The sequence below is a fragment of the Eleutherodactylus coqui genome, chromosome 4, assembly GCF_035609145.1.
Source record: "Eleutherodactylus coqui strain aEleCoq1 chromosome 4, aEleCoq1.hap1, whole genome shotgun sequence".
In the NCBI taxonomy this organism is placed as follows: domain Eukaryota; kingdom Metazoa; phylum Chordata; class Amphibia; order Anura; family Eleutherodactylidae; genus Eleutherodactylus; species Eleutherodactylus coqui.
In genome coordinates, this window is record NC_089840.1 from 296049474 (window position 1) to 296069582 (window position 20109).

General features: G+C 47.6%; 1 protein-coding gene across 1 annotated transcript in view; it reads left to right on the plus strand.

Moving 5' to 3' along the window:
- ACSL5 (acyl-CoA synthetase long chain family member 5) overlaps positions 1 to 20109 on the plus strand; it is a 59030-nt gene continuing 38921 nt past the window's right edge. The window contains exons 1-6 of the mRNA XM_066598896.1: positions 1 to 14; positions 7153 to 7317; positions 12151 to 12259; positions 14651 to 14715; positions 14988 to 15089; positions 19251 to 19350. Of these exons, the coding sequence (XP_066454993.1) occupies positions 7162 to 7317; positions 12151 to 12259; positions 14651 to 14715; positions 14988 to 15089; positions 19251 to 19350 (532 nt within the window). The 5' untranslated portion in view covers positions 1 to 14; positions 7153 to 7161. The remainder of the gene's footprint in view (positions 15 to 7152; positions 7318 to 12150; positions 12260 to 14650; positions 14716 to 14987; positions 15090 to 19250; positions 19351 to 20109) is intronic.

Here is a 20109-nt window from a genome sequence, read left to right on the forward strand (position 1 = left end):
CCCTCTTTCTACTGGTAATACTGCTAGCTATTCAGCCGAGCATCCGACTTGCTTTCTTTATTGCAGAACCCCTAAATCCTTCTTTTCTGAAGCGCAGGATTACACAGAACAGTTAATGGATACTCATTCCCAGGATTTCTTCTCCCTAAGTGCATTATTTTACATTTGGAGACACTGACCTGCAGTTTCCATTGCTTTGACCATTTATCCACTAAGGCTAAATCTTTCTCCATTATCAGGACCCCACCAGGAGTATCAACAGTATTGCAGGATGAAGCAAGAATATGACCCTGAAACGCGTCTCTAGAGCTGCCCACACACAAGTTGATGAAAATGGACGATTTCAACCAAAATGGCTGTTTGTCATTTTAAACTTGACAGCGAATGATTGTTTCAGCCAAGCAATAATAGACCGTCACCAACTGCCAGGGGCGCAGCTATAAGGGGTGCAGGGGTAGCAGTCGCTGCCGAGCTTTGGGGACCCAAAGGCTCCTCCAACACATAAGAAGACACCAGTATTACAAACAGCACATGGTAGGTAGGGGGTCCTGTTACTGGTTTTGCTTTGGGGTTATAGAATAATAGAATAGTAGAGTTGGAAGGGACCTCCGGGGTCATCGGCTCCAGCCCCCTGCTCAGTGCAGGATTTACTAAATTATCCCAGACAGATTTTTGTCCAGCCTTTGTTTGAACACTTCCATTGAAGGAGAACTCCCCATCTCCCATGGTAACCTGTTCCACTCATTGATCACCTCAGTGTCTAATATCTCATCTGTGTCTCCTCCCTTTCAGTTTCATCCCATTGCTTCTAGTCTTTCCTTGTACAGATGAGAATAGGGCTGATCCCTCTGCACTGTGACAGCCCTTCAGATATTTGTAGACCGCTATTAAGTCTCCTCTTAGCCTTCTCTTCTGCTAAACATTCCCAGATCCTTTACCCGTTCCTCATAGGACATGATTTGCAGACCGCTCACCATCTTGGTAACTCTTCTCTGAACTTGCTCCAGTTTGTCTATGTCTGTTATAAAGTGGGGTGCCCAGAACTGGACCCAGTATTCCAGATGAGGTCTGACTAAGGAAGAGTATAATAGAGGGGGATAATGACCTCACGTGATCTACTATTGTGGCCACTATGGGGTCATTAATACTACTGGGGACACTATGGGGGCCACTATGTGGATCACTATTATTACTGTGGCCACTATGAGAGTCAGTTTTACTACTTGTACCACTATGGAAATCACTGTTACCACTGAGACCACAATGTGGTCACTATTACTACTGGGGTCACTAACAAGATTACTATTACTACTGGGGCCATTATGGGGTTCACATTTACTACTGTGGCCACTATGGAGGTCATTAATGCTACTGTGTCCACCATGGGGGTGGGGAAGCTATTGCTACTGGGGCAACTATGGGGGGGGGGGGGCACTACCACTACTGGGGCTACTATGTGGATCACTATCACTACTGTGGCCACTATGAGGGTCAGTTTTACTACTTGCACCACTATGGGGATCGCTGTTACTACTGAGACCACTATTACTACTATGGGGTCATTAAAAAGTCACTATTACTACTGGGGTCATTAAGGGGGTCACTATTACTACTAGGGTCATTAAGGGGGTCACTATTACTACTAGGGTCATTAAGGGGTCACTATTACTACTAGGGTCATTAAGGGGTCACTATTACTACTAGGGTCATTAAGGGGGTCACTATTACTACTAGAATCATTAAGGGGGTCACTATTACTGTAAAGGGTTCACTGTAGGGCGCTATTATGGGATATAGAGGGCATGACATTTGCATGAAAGGGGCGTGGCCTAACATAAACATTTGCTGCGGAGTGCTACAATCACATCTACAATTGTCCCTTTTCATTGTTCAAAAGAAGACCCGGACGCCAAAGGACACGATAGCTGATACTGTCAAAGCTGATACTGGCATGGATATCACACAAGTAAAAGAAGCAAAACCTGAAAAACATGGAGGGAGCTCGCTTTTAGGGATGCCGAGGGCCGTGAATGACTAAATGGCTAACAACGTTCCAAAGTTGGTTGGTATGCAAAGAGCTGAAGACCCATTGTGATCTTATCCTGCTCGTACAGCTGCCAGCGGATACAACATATCAGAGTTGGTCTGGGCTGGACACAATTGTAGCAAATTTACAGCTGTGAGAAGTTTGAGGTCAGGATGGATTTTCAGCAGTTACAATTTTTTACTACATGTCCCCAATCCTCTCCTTGTCTGAAGGCTTTCCCTCCTTTGCACTCCACAGAAATGTGGTGTTTAAAGAGAATCTGATGACTTGAACATGGTGTCCAAACTGCCGACATCCTCTTATAGAGCGGGAGGAGCTGAGCAGACTGATATATAGTATAGTTTTATAGAGAAAGATGCAGTAGAACTTGTATTTTATTTAGCAATATCTCTGCTCACTCTGAGTTTAAGAGTCCAGTGGGCGGAGCTATCAGTGATTGACAGGCTGCCCTGTAAGTACAGTCATTCAGAGATAGCTGACAATCACTGAGAGCTCCGCCCACTGGACTCTCTGCTCAGAATGTGCAGAGACATAAATGAATAAAACACAGGTTCCACTGAATTTTTCCCCATAAAACTATATATTAATCTGCTCAGCCTGCTCCATACCAAGATTCCTGCAGTTTAGACAGCATGTTCGAGCTGACAGATTACCTTTAGTGCAGGCCTCAGCCCGAAGGTGCACCCATCTTGTTCGATCTGTGGTTCCAGGATGGAAGTTCTTGCATATCAGTGCTCATTACCATCCTTCTTCATCATTCGGAGGTAGTGCAGTTATATAATTGTCCTTTGTGCCGGATTACTGGGAATTACAGACTATCAGGCATTTAGAATAGTACATGTAGAATACAATACAGATATACTGTATATATTTTCTACCCATTGCTCCCTAACAGTGTATCGCCACTGAAACTGTGATGAAGATGCATCATTCCAGACTAAAAAAATGGGATTGTGTCATTAAGGGGTTAAGGTCACTTACACGTCCTCAGATATATAAGGAGCGCGCTCAAGGGTCAGCTCTGGAGCAGAGTTTAACCTGTCATGGTGGCTGCCCTGACCAGACCCATATTTGCATTCACAGTCTACTGCACATTTCACTTTACTAATGTTTCCCGTGATATTTAGCCATCAGAGCGCCCTTTAAACCTTTCTTCTATAATAGCCATAGTAATCAAAGGGCTGATCAGATAAAGCTCTTTCCACACTGAGCGGCATCTTATCAGTCAATGGTTCCAAACTCTAATATGTGCAAGAAGCTGGAATGAGTAGAAACATCCCCACCTGTCCTCAACTAGAAACATCAAAGTCGTAGAATCCTAGAATGGTAGATTTGGAAGGGACCTCCAGGGTCATCGGGTCCTCCGCGGTCATCGGGTCCAACCCCCTGCTCAGTGCGGGATTCACTAAATCATCCCAGACAGATGTCTGTCCAGCCTCTGAAGACTTCCATTGAAGGAGAACTCCCCACCTCCCGTGGCAACCTGTTCCACTCATTGATCCCCCTCACTGTCTAATATCATTTAGGAACTTGAGTGTCCCTGCAATGTTTACAGGCAGCAGCACTGAGTTCGGCGTTGCTATGGAAAGCGCCGGCTCCGTGTCCACGAGCTGAGAATCATTGTGATTCTCTACTGGTGGCGGGCAATTCGCAGCATGCTGCAAATTGCCGCAGTTCTCTGCGGTCAGCCTATCTGGTGATTCGTCTGCTGGCTCCTGCTCCTGGGCGGCAGCTCCCGCGGCGGAGATTCGGCACAGTACTTCGCAATGCCTGTGAACAAGGCACCTAAAGTGGACACTGCAGGGAGGAAGGTGTTAAACTACATGCCCTAATAGTCCAGGAATGAAGGGGTCAAATAAGTAAACCCCTTTAATCATTATATAATAGAACATTCGACAATTTTCTAATACAGTTTGTATTTCAATTCCCAAATATGTTTAAGATCTTACAGTTTGCTATCAGTGAATGGAAACATTCTTGTTTACATTCACAGGGTGCATACTGATACTTTGTTACATTGTATCCAGTCTAAAGAATCCTCTGTCACCAGTGACTGTTAGATAAGGAAATTAGCACTTGAGTAAAAGGATTTATTGTCATTGGGGAGGTGAAGCTGGAGAGCCTGGGGCCTCCTTACTGATCATGCTTGTTGTCATGACCAGATGAGCTTCTTCCACCGTCTGTTCCCCCACAATCGCTACTATACTTGTTATGTTATGAGCTTGGTCCTGGTTCTGTATTTATGTACTGAACTTGGTCCTGGTGCTGTTTTCATGCTATGATCTTCATTCCAGGGCTGCAGTAATGTCAGTAGAGTGGTTCTGGTGTTGAGTTTAGATTATGAGCTTGGTTCTGGTACAGTATTTATTCATTGAGCTGTTCTGGTGCAGGTATGCTACCGTCTTGCTGCTTCTTGCATAATCAGAATACAGGCTGACTGCCTATCAGTGCAGTATATATATATATATATAGTGACTGTGCCATAAGGGGGTGAGGGAACTAAAAGGTTCTGCAGAGTGCCACCTAACATAAGGCCGCCACTGCTCATGGGCCCTCAGCTGGTCGTGTCCCCTCTGCACTGCTATATAAGTAGAAGGTCGGACTCCCTGTAATCCTCTGATCTTATCGGAATTGACAAAAGCTGGCTAGTGAAGTGTTGCAGCCGCTTATCTTGCATTTGCCAGCGACCTTTACCCTGGTGACCCAATAAGACTGTGACTCAGTGGAAGCGATTATTAGTGCACAGGTTAATTTAAAGTCACGTGTGGCGCAATGTAGAATGTATCGAGGTCTGTGGCACTGCTTCGGGGCATGAGAGGGCACGATATGACAGTATTTTGGGGACGTTCTATTCTGCACTCTATTGAACTCTTTGGGTATAAACATTAGGGTATATAATTATTAGCTTTGAGAACTATGGAAAGCGAGCGTCTCTACTGGCTGCCTGGAGCCCCTTTAAATAAAAGCATTGCAGGTATGCATAGAGACCAATGGGCGCCCTCCGAACTAACAGAAAGATGGGGTCCAGAACATGGGGTCCGCTATCAACTCAGCCAATGAGACAAAGTCACCTATAGAACTATCACCTCATCGCTTTTTAATATTCCCACCTCACTTGTAAATCCCCTTCATGCTGACGGCCTCCGGTCCCCCTGCGAATATAAGGGCAGGGCGCTAGAGACGGTCCGGTAACGGGCTCACTCTGTCATCATGTAGTATTTAAACACCGACATTTCTACCTTTGAACCGATTGCAGCCAAGGTCCAAAGTTTAGACTCCAAGTACGATGTGCGGCTTTTATTAGAGTTGTCCGAGGATGATACCTGGCCAGTTCCTCAGGAGGACTTGTCAGGATAACAGCTGGTGCCAGGATCCTGTGTGACTCTGCAAGGAGGTAAGCGCACCTCTGCTTGGGGCCAGCAGGTCATAGGGGGTAGGTCACACCCCAACTCCCACAATGTCCTGACAGGCTGGGAGTCGTAGATACCCGCCAGTGATATCAGTGATCGCTGACACCGGGGGCTCATGGACAGTCGCTGATCACTGCTTTGTTAATTAAATTAATTGCACTGTGGAAATATCATATTTTAATTGGCTTCAAGTGTCCAACCTGCATGTTCGCACACGCCGCAACATCCGGATACCCAACTGCCTTAAATAAGTCACCGAGATGTTAGCAACACACAATGCAGCTGTGCAAGAGCCCTCGCCTATCCTAACCTCTTTGGCAGGTGTATCTAATCCTATCCTGTGTGATACTGTCTGCTGAGCTGTGTATCTAATCCTATCCTGTGTGATACTGTCTGCTGAGCTGCTGTATCTAATCCTATCCTGTGTGATACTGCCTGCTGAGCTGCTGTATCTAATCCTATCCTGTGTGATACTGTCTGCTGAGCTGCTGTATCTAATCCTATCATGTGTGATACTGTCTGCTGAGCCGTGTATCTAATCCTATCCTGTGTGATGCTGTCTGCTGAGCCGTGTATCTAATCCTACCCTGTGTGATACTGTCTGCTGAGCTGTGTATCTAATCCTATCCTGTGTGATACTGTCTGCTGAGCTGTGTATCTAATCCTATCCTGTGTGATACTGTCTGCTGAGCTGCTGTATCTAATCCTATCATGTGTGATACTGTCTGCTGAGCCGTGTATCTAATCCTACCCTGTGTGATACTGTCTGCTGAGCTGTGTATCTAATCCTATCATGTGTGATACTGTCTGCTGAGCCGTGTATCTAATCCTACCCTGTGTGATACTATCTGCTGAGCTGTGTATCTAATCCTATCCTGTGTGATACTGTCTGCTGAGCTGTGTATCTAATCCCATCATGTGTGATACTGACTGCTGGGCTGTGTATCTAATCCTATCATGTGTGATACTGTCTGCTGAGCCGTGTATCTAATCCTACCCTGTGTGATACTGTCTGCTGAGCTGCTGTATCTAATCCTACCCTGTGTGATACTGTCTGCTGAGCTGTGTATCTAATCCCATCATATGTGATACTGTCTGCTGAGCCGTGTATCTAATCCCATCATGTGTGATACTGACTGCTGAGCCGTGTATCTAATCCCATCCTGTGTGATACTGTCTGCTGAGCCGTGTATCTAATCCTATCCTGTGTGATACTGTCTGCTGAGCCATGTATCTAATCCTATCATGTGTGATACTGTCGCTGATCTGTGTATATAATCTTATCCTGTGTGATACTGTCTGCTGAGCTGTGTATCTAATCCTATCATGTGTGATACTGTCTGCTGATCTGTGTATCTAATCTTATCCTGTGTGATACTGTCTGCTGAGCTGTGTATCTAATCCTATCATGTGTGATACTGTCTGCTGATCTGTGTATCTAATCTTATCCTGTGTGATACTGTCTGCTGAGCTGTGTATCTAATCCTATCCTGTGTGATACTGTCTGCTGAGCTGTGTATCTAATCCTATCATGTGTGATACTGTCTGCTGATCTGTGTATCTAATCCTATCCTGTGTGATACTGTCTCAGAGGCCACACAGCACTACCTCCCCATGATGCAAGGTTCCGGTCCTTGGATGCAGCTCGCTGGGTCTATAATGTGTCTCCTTATCTGTCATGGTTTATGTTTGTAGGCCGGTGAGATGTGTTGCCTCCTGACCTTCCTGTTCACCCCACTGCCGACATCGGCTATCTTCACCCTCATAGCCATCGGGCTAACAGCTTTCTTCTATGTTCTCACCAAGCCGAAGGCAGTCCATCCACCTATAGATCTGAAGAGGCAGTCTATCGGGACGCAGGTAAGGTCATCATCATTACGGCCCCATTGCTCCCCTGCGCCCCCTATCATCAGGGTTCTTCCAACATCACCTGGATTATGTTAGGTCTTCAGGTTCCTCCATGGGGTCTCCACTCTCCATGATTCCTTTTGATTATCTCCATCTATCTTGTCTTTTTCCTCTCGCCTCTTCATTTCTTCCTCAGTAATTGACTCTCCTAAGGCGCTGGACCTTCTCATCCTCAGTCCAGGAGGACAGAACGCTTCGGTGTAGTCAGACGTTCCATTAGGCTTCACTCCGGACTCCCATATAAATGGTGTTTCTCCTGGATGTCCGGTCTGGTTTGAGTCTTCATGTTGACTCCTCGTCTCTCTTCTCATCTGATGTTTCTTCCTACAAGTCCAGAATAAGATGCTTCAGTCTCCTTATTGTCTTCTTATTAAGTGGGGGAAGGTTTTCGCTCGGCCATTGTGCTTCTAGTAGAATATTTGGCTTCACTGAAGGATCCACATGCTTTCCTCGTTAACCTCTGTGTTCCCCAACACCGAGGCTGAAGGCTGTTGATATTGTTTCCACCCCACTTAGTACATTGTATGGGCTAGCTACATATGATAAGAGCCGATATAGAACCAATGACCCCTGTTCTACATCAAAGGTTCAAGTCTATAAAACCATCAGGTTTGGCCTGAACTTAAGGTTTCCCAATCTGAAGGGCCATTTACGGGACAATTACCGCTCTAAATTCATTCAAAGAAACAAAAATGAGCCATAATCGTCCCGTCTGAATGCAAAAACATTGTTTACTATTCCTTCACTTTTCTTTATCGCAGACTTTTCAGCATAAAAACTATTGCTGGATTGCGGGCTCCCCGCTACACATAAACGCTCCCCGCTACACATAAACGCTCCCCGCTACACATAAACGCTCCCCGCTACACATAAACGCTCCCCGCTACACATAAACGCTCCCGCTTCACATAAACGCTCCCCGCTACACATAAACGCTCCCCGCTACACATAAACGCTCCCCGCTACACATAAACGCTCCCCGCTACACATAAACGCTCCCGCTTCACATAAACGCTCCCGGCTTCAAATAAACGCTCCCGCTTCACATAAACGCTCCCCGCTTCACATAATCGCCCCCGCTTCACATAAACGCTCCCCGCTTCACATAATCGCCCCCGCTTCACATAAACGCTCCCGCTTCACATAAACGCTCCCCGCTTCACATAAACGCTCCCGCTTCACATAAACGCTCCCCGCTTCACATAAACGCTCCCCGCTTCACATAAACGCTCCCGCTTCACATAAACGCTCCCGCTTCACATAAACGCTCCCCGCTTCACATAAACGCTCCCGCTTCACATAAACGCTCCCCGCTACACATAAACGCTCCCCGCTACAAATAAATGCTCCCGCTTCACATAAACGCTCCCGCTTCACATAAACGCTCCCCGCTTCACATAAACGCTCCCGCTTCACATAAACGCTCCCGCTTCACATAAACGCTCCCCGCTACACATAAACGCTCCCGCTTCACATAAACGCTCCCCGCTTCACATAAACGCTCCCCTCTTCACATAAACGCTCCCGCTTCACATAAACGCTCCCCTCTTCACATGAACGCTCCCGCTTCACATAAACGCTCCCCGCTACACATAAACGCTCCCGCTACACATAAACGCTCCCCGCTACACATAAACGCTCCCGCTACACATAAACGCTCCCGCTTCACATAAACGCTCCCCTCTTCACATAAACGCTCCCGCTTCACATAAACGCTCCCCGCTACACATAAACGCTCCCCGCTACACATAAACGCTCCCCGCTTCACATAAACGCTCCCCGCTTCACATAAACGCTCCCGCTTCACATAAACGCTCCCGCTTCACATAAACGCTCCCGCTTCACATAAACGCTCCCGCTTCACATAAACGCTCCCCACTTCACATAAACACTCCCCGCAGCATATAAACGCTCCCGCTTCATGTAGAAGGTGAGAAGCCCGCGATCCTGCCTGTCTCAATGCTCTGTACGAGAGCTAACGACCTTAGTGGTGACATCGCTTAGACGACTGTTATCCCGTGTAAATGGGACATTAGGCAGACAAGGAAGAGATAAGGTTTACAGGTTAAGGTTCACAGATGCTCAAATAATGTAGATATTTTGACTACTGCAGCCAGAGATGTAGCTAGAGTTGAAAGGGCCTCAGGGCAAATCCTTTCCCCACATACAGTGAAATGCCTTCAATGTGCTCCCATACTTTAGTAGTGCTCCCATACATTAGTAGTGCTCCCATATAGTAATAGTGCCCCAATGTGCCCCCATATACTACGGTAGTAATACCCCCAGCATGCCTCCATTTACTAGTAGTGCCTCCAATGTACCCCATATAGTAGTAGTGCCAGTGTGCCTCTATATACAAGTATATACTAGTGCCTCCAATCTGCCGCCATACATTAATACTGCCCCAATAAACTAGTAGTACCTCCGGTGTTCTCCCTTATACTAGCAGTGTCTCTAATTTGCCCCCATAAACTAGTAGTGCCGCTATATACTGGTATTATCCCCAGTGTCCCCCCATATACTATTAGTGCCTCCAATGTGCCCCCGTATAGTAGTAGTGCCCACTATGTTCCAACATATACTAGCAGTGCCACCAACGGGCCTTTATATACTAGTTGTGCCCCCAATGTGCCTCTATATACTAGTAGTGCCTACAATCTTCCCCCATACACTAGCAGTGTGCTCTATTAGTACCCCCAGTGTTCCCCCATATAATAGTAGTGCCTCCAATATGCCCCCATATACTAGTAGTGTCACCAATGCACCCTCATATACTAGTAGTGCCTCCAGTATACTTCTATATACTAGTAGTCCCACCATTTTGCCGCTTGGTGCAGGCGGCACGTTGTAGCGATGTCATCATGTCACCTGAGTCCACAGAAAGCCCGACAGCTTCTGAGTTCCAGCCAATGTATGTGTCATGTCAGGGAGCAGGTGTCTATTTACCCTTAGTTTGCACAAGGTCTGGTGGGGAAGGGGACTTCACTGGATCACTGGGCGGGCATCACTATTCCTCAGGGCCCAGTCATGGTTGCACCCCTTCTGACCAGGATCACTGCGCCCCTATATGTGTCCAGATATCGTAATGGCATAATCTCCATCTGTGTTGCAAAATGATTGGTTTTTCAGATTGTTGATAGATTCCTGGTTATTATCAATTGAGTTCTGCGGATTTCCCATATTTACTACGACTAGAACAATAGCCTCAAGGAAAAATCATTAGGACTGTGGAAAGACCCCAAAACTACCAAATATGGAGACATGTTGAAAGAAAATATTGTTGAATGCCCTGAGTTGCCATCAGGAATGGAAGAAAGAGTAGGCAATCGTCTGGGGTATTGTTGGTGGGGGAGCACAAAGGTGCAATCCTGCTTAGTAGGGAGTTTCACCACATCTGAGACTTCAATCAATTGGAACTTCTGTTTTCTTGGAACTTCTTCAGCATTGCTTCTTTGGATACAAATGTGATACAGCAGAAAGGTGTAGCTAGAATATTGGACTACATCAAGGCCTTTGACTGTGTCGACCATGACAAGCTATGGCTCCCCCTACAAGAGGCTCAAAAATTGACCAGGCTGGAGAGTCTATGCCAGAGATAAAACGTGGGATAGCAATGGGGCGAAGCGCGATGCTAAACATGGACAAAATCTGGAAAAGTAGGGATATCGGTATAGCAACTAAACACAGGATAGTGCAAACTGCTTTTCCCCAGAGCTGGACTGCGAGTGATAGAAGATAGGAGGAGGACGGATGCGTTTGAGCTGCTGGTGAAAGCTGCTGCATATACCCTAGACGGCGAGAGGAACAAACAGAGAAGTCCTGAATCGTATAAGACCCGATATATCAATGGAGGGGAAGAAGACAGGCTCAGACTCCTGGATTTTGGCCATGTAATGTGAGCAGAGCCTCTAGAAAAATCTATAATACTTGGACAGATCAGTGGCAAAAGAAGACCCAGCGGCCAAAGACCACGATGGCCGATACTGTCAGAGCGGATACTGGATATCATACATCTGAAAGAAGCAAAACTGAAAAACATGGAGGGAGCTTGCCGTTAGGAACGCTGAGGGTACCCAACGACTAAACGGCTAACAACAACAGAATATTGGAACTTTTAATGCAAATTGTATCAAACATTACAGAATACAGAAGGGCCCATTCGTTATTCGTTTTGAACTATGTTGGCGATCTTGAGCCAAGTAGCCCATCTGATGGTCACCATGATAAAATAGGAGAAGGTCAAGAAGATAACTAGATCCCATGCGGAACTTTATGGAAGAAGATAACATCTGCAGTCTGTGAACTTCATCCTCCACCAATTTCCAAAACCTCAGACCCTCCAAACCTCGACCACCGCAAACCTCTGTCACAATATCCTAATCACAGACTCATTCACATGGGGCTGATGTCTGAGTGGTGCCAAAAGAGGTTTGTGATCTCTGCTGAATGCCAACAACACTTCATTCTGGAAAATGTTGGGGTTATTGACCAAACACACTATACCGATGTATCTGTGCCAGGAGGTCACTTGTGGTTGGATTTCAGGGGTTAATTCCAAGATGGCATCCGCTGTTCATTTGCTCTATTAGAGATAGAAGGGTCACCTGCTTAGGACCCCTCTATGACCCAGAATGGAGTGCTGCTCAGTAGGATCAGCTTCTATTCTGGTGGACCTTCTGTCCTCCAGGAAAGTTGCAGCCAGACAGCAAATCTCTTAAATTAATACGTTATTTTTCCTAAAAGTGCCAGTATTTGTCAGTAATGTTATGGCGGTTTTATCTGCAGGGCGGGGCTCGGAGATCGGCGTTACTGAAGGATGACACCCTCCTGTCTTATTACTATGAAGATGCCAAAACCTTGTATGAAGTCTTCATGAGAGGACTACGAGTGTCTGGTAAGAAACCATGTTAGACTTCCACAGCTGCATGAAGTTGTGTGTAAATTACAGAAATGTCTCTTTCACCGCGCGACTTCAGGTGTCACAATGCAACATTGTTACTGTAGTCATATCTTCCATCTTCTTGTCTCTCACTGCTTGTAACCTACCCAGTGTATAGTAGCAAAAAGGTAAGTGACAGATTGGAGTATGACTGCAAGATCAGACTACACCAAGACTGTAGTCTGTTACCATGGAGACTCACAGGTCTGCATAGGAGCTGCATACACAAAACAGAAGAGTGTTTTTAGTCCCTTTGTTTAGTGTAGTGCAATAAAAATGATAATGGGTGATAATTGGACAATTGACTTGATTTAAAGCCTCTATTTTTTCATAAATTTGTCCTACTATCCCTTTAGTCACTTCAGGATCGCTGAACGACTATAAATGTCCTGAAGTGTGACTAGAGTCTAATCAACTCCAGACCAAGTAGCTATCAGATGTGTCTGATAGCTGACAGCTGACAGTAACTGCTGTGATCAAATTTAGCTGGCCACGTGTCTAAACTGTCAGCGGGATCCCTTCCTGCACCCCATCGGCACCCTCACAGCGTGATCGGAGGGTGCCAATAGGCTAGCATGGGAGTCCTGAGCCTACTGAAGGCTCACAGGGCTGCAACCCATAGATGCCTATCAAGCCCTGCCTGGAGCAACATCAAAAATCACTATGTACTGCAATACTGATGTAGTGACCGGGACTGGTACTACAGGATAGAAGTACTTTACCTGCATGTTAGGGGCAACTGTTCTAACTACCAGTTCCTTTAACAAAGGGTAGTTATGCTCGACTTCATTTAATAAGAAGAGGGAGTCAGGATAGGAACTAAAGAGTTAAGGTTGTTTAGGCACCACCGTAACTCACGTAGTAGCTGAGCTGTGGAGCCCCTGGCTCATTTTGTGTTGCGGAGTTAGAAATGATAAGTTCTGGGCTGGGAGATGAAAGGGAAGAGGGAGTATGGAGTGAATAGGTGATGAGATCAGTCACCATGAAGAGAGATGGAGAGCGAAAAGCAGGGGAGAGGAATGGCTACATCTAGGCTTCCTTCTCCTCTGTCCTACTGTAATTAGAGACCTGTTATGTAAACATTCAAAAAATCCTGTGTGCAGTAGATAATAAATAACCCTGACACTGAGAAACTGTTTGTTTTCCCAAACCTGAAGTCCTTTCAAGCCAGCTCTGTTTTCTACTGGACAGCAAGACAGACACAAAGCTTCAGACAAGCAGTAGAGAATCTTCATAGGAATTTCATGAGTACTAGAGAAATATTAGCTAGTGCTTCAGGTTGGCAAAACTATTAGTGGGGTTGATACAGGGCTTTCAGATTTCGCAGTCTCTCTATAGCTCCCCTTTAGCTCAGATGCTGCCTCCCCAAGGCTTGTTTATCCATGTGTAACGTGTTAAACTGTGTATATGCAAGTTGTATATGCAATCTCTGGTGTTTAATATTATTGCAGACAGCCACGTGCCTGAAAGTAAATTGTGTGCCTGTCATTAACTTACATACATCTGTTTGTCTTATTTCATTACCAAGCGCTTTTATTCCAGGCACTGGCGTCACGATCACCTAATTCCACGCGGACATTTCTGTGTCACATTATTATCCCCATGGAGCTTGAATTCTGCACTTGTTTATATCTGCGCATTTGTACTTCAAAACCGCAAGATTAAATTCTGCAGCAGAAAAGCTTTCTGCTGTGGTATTACGGACATCTTGCGGAATTGTTACTGATTTCTAACACACAAAAGATGTTATTCTGCAATTAAAGTCTGCAGAAAAAAACACAAGGAATTCTGCAAGATGTTACGCAGAACGCATTCCGCAGTGAAAAGCACAACAAGATCCCCATCTGTGCAGCGTCCTGCGGACAATTCCGTCCCGTATGAAAGGTCCGTTAGTTGGTGATGCCGCAGTCTATGATATATGGAGAAACATCCGGAGAAACATGACTTGTTTCATCAATTATACTGAAATAACCTCCATTACGGCCGGTGTTACACGGGCGGAAGCGCATTTTCAGGTGCATTTGTGCTGCGTATTTGCACAGTATTGCATATTAGGACACACATGTTCGTGTTTTGCTGTACTTTTTGCACATGCAAACATGCAGCCATGCTTCCTTTCATTGAAAAGGGCAAATAGTGTAATTAGTACAAATGTGCAGAAATCAGAGCGTGCTGCGTGTTTTTGTGTAAACAAAATGTGCGCTCAAAATACGCTTATGTGAACGAATGGGTTCTATTCAGACGTATCGTACGCGCAAATTTGTTGTGCATTATACGCTGCACAAATACGTTCTTGTGACTCTGTATCATTTGTAATCTGTACCATGTGATGTTTGCAATCTGCAGGGAATGGAGATTGTCTCGGATACCGGAAGCCAAATCAGCCCTACCAGTGGATCACATACCGACAGGTGAGCGCCGAAGCGGGAAGTCAGGCGGATAAGACGATCTATTTGTTACCTCTCATATAAGTGTGAACATAATGCCAGGACTGCAGTGAAGACTGACATACAGGCAGAGCACTAGGGGAGAGTGAAAGGAGTACGTCTCTGGGACACAACTGCTTTATATTGCATTCAGTGACTGTTGAAGTTGGGGTGTCGATGCTTCGGGGTGTAGGGTGTAACTAGTGATTTTGGGAGATGTATTACTCCATTAAATCTACAGATCTGATGCATTGCAGGTGGCAGACAGAGCAGAAAATCTGGGTTCCGGCTTCATCAAGAAGGGCTGCAAAGCATCTCCGGAGCAGTACATCGGCATCTTCTCCCAGAACCGCCCAGAGGTAAAACAGCCAATCAGGAGAGAGAAAAGTTCCTTTCCAAATGGAAACTTTCATCAGACTTTTTAAAGAAGTTTAACAGGATTATAAAACATGGCTGCTATCTTCCGTAAACAGCGCCACATCCGTCCGCAGGTTGTGTTGGGTAATTGCAGTTTAGCACCATTCACTTGGATAGAAATGAGCTGCAATACCAGGCACAACCCATAGCTCTCTGTTATCAGCCATTTCAGGCTGGAGAGCGGATTCTTCATGTTAAACATCTCCAGAGTAGAAACAACCCCCATCCATCTCTGTGACTGATATCAGCAGCCCTCTTATAACCCTCCAGCACTGTTAGCAGCTGCCACTATTAGGTGTTGTGGCCCTTTAAGACACAAAGATACAATGTTACTGATGCACATAAAGATAACAATAATTAGAGTAGGGCCCCCCTCACACATATTGTTAAGGCCCCCCTCACACATATTGGTAAGGCTGCCCTCACACATATTGTTAAGGCCCCCCTCACACATATTGGTAGGGCCCCCCTCACACATATTGGTAAGGCCCCCCTCACACATATTGGTAAGGCCCCCCTCACACATATTGGTAAGGCCCCCCTCACACATATTGGTAAGGCCCCCCTCACACATATTGGTAAGGCCCCCCTCACACATATTGGTAAGGACCCCCTCACACATATTGGTAGGGCCCCCCTCACACATATTGGTAGGGCCCCCCTCACACATATTGGTAGGGCCCCCCTCACACATATTGTTAAGGCCCCCCTCACACATATTGGTAAGGCCCCCCTCACACATATTGGTAAGGCCCCCCTCACACATATTGGTAGGGCCCCCCTCACACATATTGGTAGGGCCCCCCTCACACATATTGGTAGGGCCCCCCTCACACATATTGGTAGGGCCCCCCTCACACATATTGGTAAGGCCCCCCTCACACATATTGGTAGGGCCCCCCTCACACATATTGGTAAGGCCCCCTCACACATATTGGTAAGGCCCCCCTCACACATATTGGTAAGGCCCCCCTCACACATATTGGTAAGGCCCCCCTCACACATATTGGTAAGGACCCCCTCACACATATTGGTAGGGCCCCCCTCACACATATTGGTAGGGCCCCCCTCACACATATTGGTAAGGCCCCCCTCACACATATTGGTAAGGCCCCCCTCACACATATTGGTAAGGCCCCCCTCACACATATTGGTAGGGCCCCCCTCACACATATTGGTAAGGCCCCCCTCACACATATTGGTAAGGCCCTCCTCACACATATTGGTAGGGCCCCCCTCACACATATTGGTAGGGCCCCCCTCACACATATTGGTAAGGCCCCCCTCACACATATTGGTAAGGCCCCCCTCACACATATTGGTAGGGCCCCCCTCACACATATTGGTAAGGCCCCCCTCACACATATTGGTAGGGCCCCCCTCACACATATTGGTAGGGCCCCCCTCACACATATTGGTAAGGCCCCCCTCACACATATTGGTAGGGCCCCCCTCACACATATTGGTAGGGCCCCCCTCACACATATTGGTAAGGCCCCGTCACACATATTGGTAGGGCCCCCCTCACACATAATGGTAGGGCCCCCCTCACACATATTGGTAAGGCCCCCTCACACATATTGGTAAGGCCCCCCTCACACATATTGGTGGGGCCCCCCTCACACATATTGGTAGGGCCCCCCTCACACATATTGGTAAGGCCCCCCTCACACATATTGGTAGGGCCCCCCTCACACATATTGGTAAGGCCCCCCTCACACATATTGGTAAGGCCCCCCTCACACATATTGGTAGGGCCCCCCTCACACATATTGGTAGGGCCCCCCTCACACATATTGGTAAGGCCCCCTCACACATATTGGTAGGGCCCCCCTCACACATAATGGTAGGGCCCCCCTCACACATATTGGTAGGGCCCCCCTCACACATATTGGTAAGGCCCCCCTCACACATATTGGTAAGGCCCCCCTCACACATATTGGTGGGGCCCCCCTCACACATATTGGTAAGGCCCCCCTCACACATATTGGTAAGGCCCCCCTCACACATATTGGTAAGGCCCCCCTCACACATATTGGTAGGGCCCCCCTCACACATATTGGTAGGGCCCCCCTCACACATATTGGTAAGGCCCCCTCACACATATTGGTAGGGCCCCCCTCACACATAATGGTAGGGCCCCCCTCACACATATTGGTAAGGCCCCCTCACACATATTGGTAAGGCCCCCCTCACACATATTGGTGGGGCCCCCCTCACACATATTGGTAAGGCCCCCCTCACACATATTGGTGGGGCCCCCCTCACACATATTGGTAAGGCCCCCCTCACACATATTGGTAAGGCCCCCCTCACACATATTGGTAAGGCCCCCCTCACACATATTGGTAAGGCCCCCCTCACACATATTAGTAGGGCCCCCCTCACACATATTGGTAGGGCCCCCCTCACACATATTGGTAAGGCCCCCCTCACACATATTGGTAGGGCCCCCCTCACACATATTGGTAGGGCCCCCCTCACACATATTGGTAGGGCCCCCCTCACACATATTGGTAGGGCCCCCCTCACACATATTGGTAAGGCCCCCCTCACACATATTGGTAGGGCCCCCCTCACGCATATTGGTAAGGTCCCCCTCACACATATTGGTAGGGCCCCCCTCACACATATTGGTAGGGCCCCCCTCACACATATTGGTAGGGCCCCCCTCACACATATTGGTAGGGCCCCCCTCACACATATTGGTAGGGCCCCCCTCACACATATTGGTAGGGCCCCCCTCACACATATTGGTAAGGCCCCCTCACACATATTGGTAGGGCCCCCTCACACATATTGGTAGGGCCCCCCTCACACATATTGGTAGGGCCCCCCTCACACATATTGGTAAGGCCCCCCTCACACATATTGGTAAGGCCCCCCTCACACATATTGGTAAGGCCCCCCTCACACATATTGGTAGGGCCCCCCTCACACATATTGGTAGGGCCCCCCTCACACATATTGGTAGGGCCCCCCTCACACATATTGGTAGGGCCCCCCTCACACATATTGGTAAGGCCCCCCTCACACATATTGGTAAGGCCCCCCTCACACATATTGGTAGGGCCCCCCTCACACATATTGGTAGGGCCCCCCTCACACATATTGGTAAGGCCCCCCTCACACATATTGGTAAGGCCCCCCTCACACATATTGGTAGGGCCCCCCTCACACATATTGGTAGGGCCCCCCTCACACATATTGGTAGGGCCCCCCTCACACATATTGGTAAGGCCCCCCTCACACATATTGGTAGGGCCCCCCTCACACATATTGGTAGGGCCCCCCTCACACATATTGGTAGGGCCCCCCTCACACATATTGGTAGGGCCCCCCTCACACATATTGGTAAGGCCCCCCTCACACATATTGGTAAGGCCCCCTCACACATATTGGTAAGGCTCCCCTCACACATATTGGTAAGGCCCCCCTCACACATATTGGTAAGGCCCCCCTCACACATATTGGTAGGGCCCCCCTCACAGGGAAGCTTTTTACAGTGATTAGTGCGGTGTTTCAAACGCTGCGCTAAACACTATAAAACGCCTGCGTTGCTTTCACTGGGGCTTCAAGCGTTAGAAGCGCTGCGACTTTTGAACGCGGTCTGCTGTTTTAGTGCATTTCAGTGATTTTTTTCATCACCCATTGCAATGATGGGGTGCGTTATACACTGTCCAAAGCGGTTAAAAACAAAACATTTTAACAGAGCCAGTGTGAGAGTGCCTGAGGGTGCTGTGCCCGGGCGTATGCGTATTTCGGTCTGTGAATACACAACATATTCACGGGACGAATTACACTGTTGCGTTGCATTTTTTCTGCTTATCGTCAGCGTTGTTACGCGTGTAAAAAAAGACACAAATCGCATTGATTTCGTCCATAAATAGGCAGCGCATGCGCAGGTTTCCTGCGTATTTTGTAAGTATTTGCACGTGGCCATTGATATCAACCGGCTTCTGCAGTGTGTATTACACTCTGACATAAGACGTGCCGCGTATTTACACTCGTGTGAATGAGCCCTAAAATAGACAAGTTTCCGGCATGAAGCTGAAGCTTTAGTACCGCGGCGCCATTTCTTAACCTGCCATCTCTCTCACTAGGTGGTGATCGCTGACCTCGCCTGCTTCTCCTACTCTATGGTGGCTGTTCCTCTCTATGACACGTTGGGGGCAGAAGCAATCGTGTTTATTGTTAACACAGGTGAGTGACCCCCAAAGACCAAAGAGGGCCCCATAGTAAAAAAAAGAGCGGGGCCCCTGATGATGGAGGCTCACAGTATCTTCAGACCCCTCTTCCTGGGAGAGGAGGGGGTGTAGGACCTCTTGTAGGAACGGGGTGGTGGTGGTGGGGGGGGGGGGGGCTAAGCCTCTATGGTCTCTAAGATGAAGTGAGAAATGCCACCCCTCTCCTGCACTCTTTTCACAGGCATTGGAAGCGCCAAAACACAAGATACCCAACATAGATTTCAACCATTAGGACTTCCCTGAAGTGAAGAGTAATGGTGACCCCAATAGTAATAGTGACCCCTTAATGGCCCCAGTAGTAATAGGGGTCCAAATAGTAAGTGTTGCCAATGGTAATAGTGACCCCTCAGTGACCCCAGTACTTACAGTGCCAGTAGTGGCCCCAATAGTAATAGTAACCCCCTTAATGGCCCCAGTAGTAACAGTGGCCCTCATAGTGGCCCCAGTGCTAGTAGTGACTCCCAGACTAGTAGTAATAATAGCCCCCTATTGGCCTGCAGCCCAGCAGCAAACCCAGCGGTATTTCACTCACACAGTCTGCAGCTCCAGTCCGGCGGTGGTGGTTGATGCTGAGTCTGTGACTGATGACCTCTTCCCCTGGCATCTGTGTTCTTGTATGCAGACACCAGGGAGACAGGTCAGCAGTGATTGCTGCTTGCGGGGGCTGCAGGATGGGTGATATACCTGAGGGGCTGTTGCCGGCTCGGCTCATAGC